A 6,550-nucleotide genomic window follows, 5' to 3' on the forward strand; every position below is an offset into this window, starting at 1 on the left:
TCAGTTCGCTCTAATTGGCTTTGATAATGAAGGTCATAAATCGCATTAGTCAGTGGGGAAAATTCTGGATTATATTCTGATCTCTGGAGTATGTGTAGAAAAGTCAAATATAACAAAAAAAGGTATAGCAAGCCCCCCTACATGTGTGCAGAACACTTTTCAATAAATCAGGGGAGTATTTAAAGCCACGGGTAGGGGCATTTTATGCAGCTTTGAGGGCACCATTGAAGAAATGCCAATCATTCAATGTACAGCTTAGTGGGGCTCCTAATTTTTTTTATTAAATTAAGTTATTGTAGAAGCAGGAATTACAAACACAGAGACACACATTGCAATGATGTACAACTACATACAGTGAATTTAGTCTTTAAAAGTTGACTGCAGAGGATGATAAAATAGAGCTCAGATACAAGGCAAAATGTTTACTTAAATTCTACTTGAATTTCCTTGACACTGACTTTGTCACTAACCCATAAACCTAAACCCTACTCTAACAACTAAATTTAATCTTAGGGTTGGGATTAAACCTCTCCACCAGGTAAAGTGTTCAGCAGTACCTGCAGCTTTGGGAGCGTCAGGGCATTTAATGGGAAAGCCTACCCTTGGTGCCGAGTCCAATCTCTGAACATCAACAAATGACTAATTTTCTCGTTTTATTTGACACAGACCTGAATTCAAATGCCAAACCTGCTTTAAGTCCGTGTTTAGTTTCAGGCTATAAAAACGTGAAAACTAAGAATAAGTGCATGGAATGTGCTTTGTTCTTTTGCCTGCTCATTCCATGTTTGTTCTGTACAGTCTAATGGCACAAGATCTCTTAATGGGTCAGCTCTCACAATAGTTATTAGTTTGAAAAGCAAATCCATGAAACTGAAATGAGAGCCAATTACCTGATGGGTTATCCCTGCCATATTACTATCACATTCCCTGGTATTCTGTCCCTCTAAAGATCAATGATCCGGTCAGTTTTACATGGTATACAATGGCTAGTTTTGTGATAGTGGTCACCTAAAGACTTTATAGTCAACCTAACAGCCAACAACGAATAAAATGACTCATGCAGCTCAGAAACTTTTTATGTTTGCTTGCACACACTGAATGGTTTTACCATGTATAAGTTAAGTGATCATTTGCTTTGTGAAGTGAACATTTTCTATTCCATCATTAATCTAACACATGGAGATCCGGGAATGTCACACCATTATGTTGGATCTAAGCCCCTCAACCACCTAGGAGTTGCTAGAAAATCTCCCCAGAGTAACTACCGGTAATAAAGAAGGTCAAAGCGAGGGAACTGTGCTGCTTGTCATGAGTCCCATAATGAAGAAAATTCCTGATCTCTTGAAGAAGATAAAACAAATCATTCAAATCCCTAAGTCAGATAGCTAATCTTTCAGGGAAAGCAAACGCTGAACATGATTTATTAAATCACTCAGAGACTGGAGAAGATAGACTTTCATGCGATAACCTGGGTGATCAAACAATCCTGGAATTGATTTGGTCCAGGATTGAAAACATTTGCCAACTAATAGCTAATGATTTTTAAGTAACCTATTCCAGGTTTGCTGGATTATCCAGGTTCTCTCATGATAGTCTTCTCCAGTCTTGGGATGCAATAATAAAATCATTCCATTGTGTTTATAAGTCTGATTCCTTTATGGTTGCTGAACTGTGCACTTATTGTATGATGTGTCCTTATGGTTTCAATAGTAACAGACACATTATTGCAACCATGAATGCTAAATGTAGCAGATGTAGCATTTATATATGCACATAGTTGGCAATTTTTTTAATGTGTAGATACTCTGGTTTATTCAATACATTGAGTATAGAAAGATGAGCAAGGTGTATTAGCCAACAGCAACCAAGCATGGTTGAGTTTATTGCAAATATACAACCCAGGATACTCCTGCTTTCACTCTTTAATATACAAGCCTGTGTGTGTGTATCTAGCTGTAACTAACAAGATTAATTGCACAAAATAGCCAGATCCAGATAACAATAGACTCATGTACTGCACTCTAATTACAAAGAAGCAACACAGAAAAGCATAGCATGTGTATAGCCTTGGGTACAATGCAATCCATGATAACAGTCGTTTTATAAAATACTTTGGAGATTTTAATTATTTTTTCAAACTACGTGCAAGTATCTGGCTACAATTCTCAGTGTGCAAATCTGCTAGGAGTTGTAGTATGAGGGACACTGAATGTCTAACCCTATTATAGCCAATGGACGTGCCTGGCCTCTGACTTCAATAAATCACTTACAGCCGTAAGTGGATAATCTGCACAACATCACAATAGTCAATACCCTGGTGTTAAACTGAAAATAAACAGCACAAATTTACATTTGATTTGATCTCTGGGCATACATCTTGCCATCTGTCGACAAGAGCCTACATCAATAAGCTTAAATATAATCAGAAAATACATCTTGCTGCCTGTTTGCGATTCCTAAGAGCAGAAAAATGGAGTTTGCTCAAGCAGCAGTAATAAAATGTAGACTCTATAAATGAAGCCAGCGCTGACAGCCTAATGCAAGCTACAGGCCATATCAATACAAAGCATTATAGAGATGGATCAGGAGGAAGGTCCCCGTCATGGTAAGGTAATGCAGGGGTTCTGCTCAATGTGTGACATTTCAGGCAATTACTGAGCTGCCATCAATAGTATATAGGAAATGTACTATTTCTATACAAAGTATGGCTTGGTCACTCAATGCCTAGTGTTATGGTTCTCATCCGCCCTGAAAACATATTCTGTTCAAAGAAGTTAGTAATTAGCACACATAACATTTTTACAGAAAATTGTTCTATAAGATCCATGGTATGCCAAGATATATGAATGATATGGGCTCAATAAACATCTTCACCCAAGAGTCACACAGCGTTACCTAAGATTCACATTTTTTTATTGGATAACTTTGGTAAAAAGAGTGAATCCTGGTGAAAGTTGTGCTAACTAATAATAAATTGACCCCTAAGTGTGCAGAAAGATCCTAAATATCTAAGAACTGAACTAAAATTGCTCTGGAGGTCCATTTATTGGTCTCTATACAATACTTACCTAATGTAGAATCTGTCTCTGGGACCTAGAACAAGTGATATCAGATTCCCAAATGTTAGTAAATGCCTTGGAAAAGTTGTTTTATTCAGAATAATAATATTAACTTGAAAATAAATCTTGATCTGTTTCCACATAGACGAGTGTTCCTTAACCAGGGTTCCTCCAGAAGTTGCTGGGGGTTCCTTGAGAAATGAGCAATTTGGATCACAGTTTTACAGACAGCAGGGATCTGTAAGGGTGACCATCATGCTAATATACTGTGAGCTGTGGATAAAGGAATTATAGGGGTCCCACAAGACCTGAAAGTTTATTCTGGGGACCCCAATGTGTAAATGTCGCTTACGTAGCAGATCTGCTTCATTTTATATCAAGGGCATCAAAAAACAAAAGGTTAGAATAGAACATCATATTAATGGGATTAATTTTTTTTCTGCACACCACACATGAAGAATTATTAGCCAGTAACCAGCACTGTAATCCCACAGAACCCCACCAATGCTGCATTGAATCATCATGAAATCATACTTCCCAGTCTAGAGGTGTAGGTGTGCAGAGACATTAAGTATATATAAGACAGGTTTGATTCAGTTTCCCAAAATAGAGAAGACATTGTGAGGCTGTCACAACAGCAGAATGACAGTAATTACATGAGAAAGGCTCAGCCAGCGATCTGCAGGAGTTCTGTGCTCTCAATATTATAAAACACACAAACAAAAGTTACAGCAAGATGAACACATCCATCAGCACACACCAGCTTTATACAACTGTTCAGATAGAATGTATTAAATGATTGTAATATCTGATACAAGAATAGAGATACAAATGTATCATAACATGAATGGAGCTGAACATTCCAAAGATTGAAATGTCTAATGTAAGTATGGGGCCAGATATGTATTATAGTATGGGAACTACTGTACACCCAAATGATTAAATGTCTAATGATAGGAGTAAAGAAACACAAGTGTAATAAAGCCTGGGATCTGCTGTACATCATTGATTGCTGTATGATCGATTAAAATATCTGATGCAAATATAGAGCCAAATATGTTTGAATGGGTTGTACAGAACATGCCAATGATTGAAATTTATAATAGAAGTAAGGGGCAATATGACTAGTGTACATTAGTGAATATAATAGTGTACATACTGTACACCCAAATAAATTAATATCTGATGATTAAAAAGTAGAGACACATATGTTTCATGGCATGGGATGCTGTACCTTGATTACAATATGGGAAGTAAAGAGAAAGTATATGTATCATAATATAAAAACTACAGTACACTCAAAGGACTAAAGTTTCTAAAATAAGTATGGGCAGAGAAACATATCATAGTATTATTTAACTGTATTTATATAGTGCAAACATATTATTCAGCGATATAAATTGAATAGGGGTTGCAAATGATGGACAGACAGTGACACATGAGAAGAAAAGCACACTGCCCCGAACAGCTTACAATCTAAGATGTTAGGAAAGTAACACCCAATAGGAGGGGAGATATAGAATAGTGGGTATGTAGTGGGAACTACCTCAAATACATACCTGATACAAGTATAGAGACACATATGTACCATAACATGGGATCTCCAGTACATTCACATGATTGAAATGTATGATACAAGTATGGGAAAGATGTGTAATATAGTATGAAACTACTGTACATTCCACTGATTGAATTATCTGATACAAATACAGAGTCATAATGTATCATAGAAGGGAATCTGCTGTACATTCCAATGATTTCAATATCTAATAAAAGTATAAAGGAAATGGGACAGAGTATGAATGGGATCTGCTGTACATTCCAATGACTGAAGTATCCGATACAACTATGGGATGGATATGTATTATAGAAAAGGAAACACTGTACAATTCAATGAATATAATATCTTATATAAGTATAGAGACATATGTATAGGAGTATGAATGGGATCTGCTTTGCATTCCAATGATTTAAATATCTAATAAAAGTATAGAGATATATTGGACAGAGTATAAATGGGATCTGCTGTACATTCCAATGATTGAAGTATCCGATACAACTATGGGATGGATATGTATTATAGCAAGAGAAGTACTGTACATTCAAGTAATATATTATTTAATAAAAGTATAAAGGAAATGGACACATGGTATGAATGGTAGCTGTTTTACATTCCAATGATAGAAGTAGCTGATACAGTAACTGTACAATTCAATGAATATAATATCTAATATAAGTATAGAGAGATAAATGTAATGGGGTCTTCAGTACATTCCCATGTTTGAAGTATCTGATACACCTATGGCGACAGATATGTATTATGGCAGGAGAACTACTAATACAATATTTAAGTATGGAGACAAATGTAACAAAGTATGAATGGGATCTGCTGTACATTCCAATGATTGAAGAATTTGATACATGTATGGAGATACAAATAGATCATGAATGGGCACTGCTGTATGAATCGGCATATAAAACATCACACACTATAACAATATCAGGTCAGCATTACAAAAGCACTGAACTGGAAGCTGAAGAATAGGAAAGTCAAGTAACAGAAGAAGTGAATGAACTGCTGAAGCTTCACATACTACAGGTGGGACCACTTACAGAATGAATGGGCAGACAGGACAATTCCAGCTACAGGGGAGTCAATGAAGAGTGAATGGGCACCTGGCAGCCTATAGGAGAAGAGTGAATGGACCACTAATTCATATCTGATTCTACAGACTTCAATGGCCAACTGGTGCACCATGGAAGAGTCAACAGGTCAATAGCCATAGAAGTCCAGAAATGCCACCTACCTGCATTCCTCAGTTTCCTGTTCCTGAACACTGATAAGATGACCAACAGGTTTCCCAAAATGTCAATGACAATGGTGAAGATGAGAATAGCAGCCAGGGCAGTGGCTACCCAAGGTGGACGATCAAGGACCAGCTGTTTGGGGATGTACAAGGAGCCATTCAGTGTGCTGGCATTGAAGATCATTTTCCTCTGATTTCTTGGAATTTCTTCAAGCTATTTCTTGTTTATTGAGTGTTAAAACTTTAGCTCATCTCAAGTCTCCAGCTGACCAATTTGGAAGAGAGGAGAGAGAGGGCACACAAGATGTTGGTAAAGAAGCCATCCTTTGCTTGGCTGCCAAGTTTGCATGTGCATGTGTCAAAGATGATACTTTTATAGCAACCCAGCGCCTCTCCTCCATGGCTGCAGAATTAGCTGAAGGCAGCAGGTGACATCTAGTGTTCTGCCAGATCAGCACATCACAGGCACAGCACAGGTACAACGGCGCCACCTTGTGGCTGAAATTCATACTGCTCCGTGCTCTATTCCACCTTCCACAAAACTGGATATTGTATTCTTTAATGGCTACTTCAGTCATTCTTACAATCATTCATTCTGTTAGTCTTTAATCATTAATAATTTGAATTATTTGCATGATTTTGTAATTGTAAAGCTATTTTAATAAAAACCCTACCAGAAAAGGG

General features: G+C 37.1%; 1 protein-coding gene across 1 annotated transcript in view; it reads right to left on the reverse strand.

Annotated features, from left to right (window-relative positions):
* The window catches only part of MTNR1A (melatonin receptor 1A), a 113,493-nt gene extending 107,298 nt beyond the window's left edge, over window positions 1-6,195 (reverse strand). Inside the window, exon 1 of the mRNA XM_072406157.1 lies at window positions 5,867-6,195. Within this exon, the coding sequence (XP_072262258.1) occupies window positions 5,867-6,050 (184 nt within the window). The 5' untranslated portion in view covers window positions 6,051-6,195. The remainder of the gene's footprint in view (window positions 1-5,866) is intronic.
* Between the last annotated feature and the right edge of the window lie 355 nt (window positions 6,196-6,550).

Source organism: Pyxicephalus adspersus, chromosome 3 (assembly GCF_032062135.1).
Source record: "Pyxicephalus adspersus chromosome 3, UCB_Pads_2.0, whole genome shotgun sequence".
In the NCBI taxonomy this organism is placed as follows: Eukaryota; Metazoa; Chordata; class Amphibia; order Anura; family Pyxicephalidae; genus Pyxicephalus; species Pyxicephalus adspersus.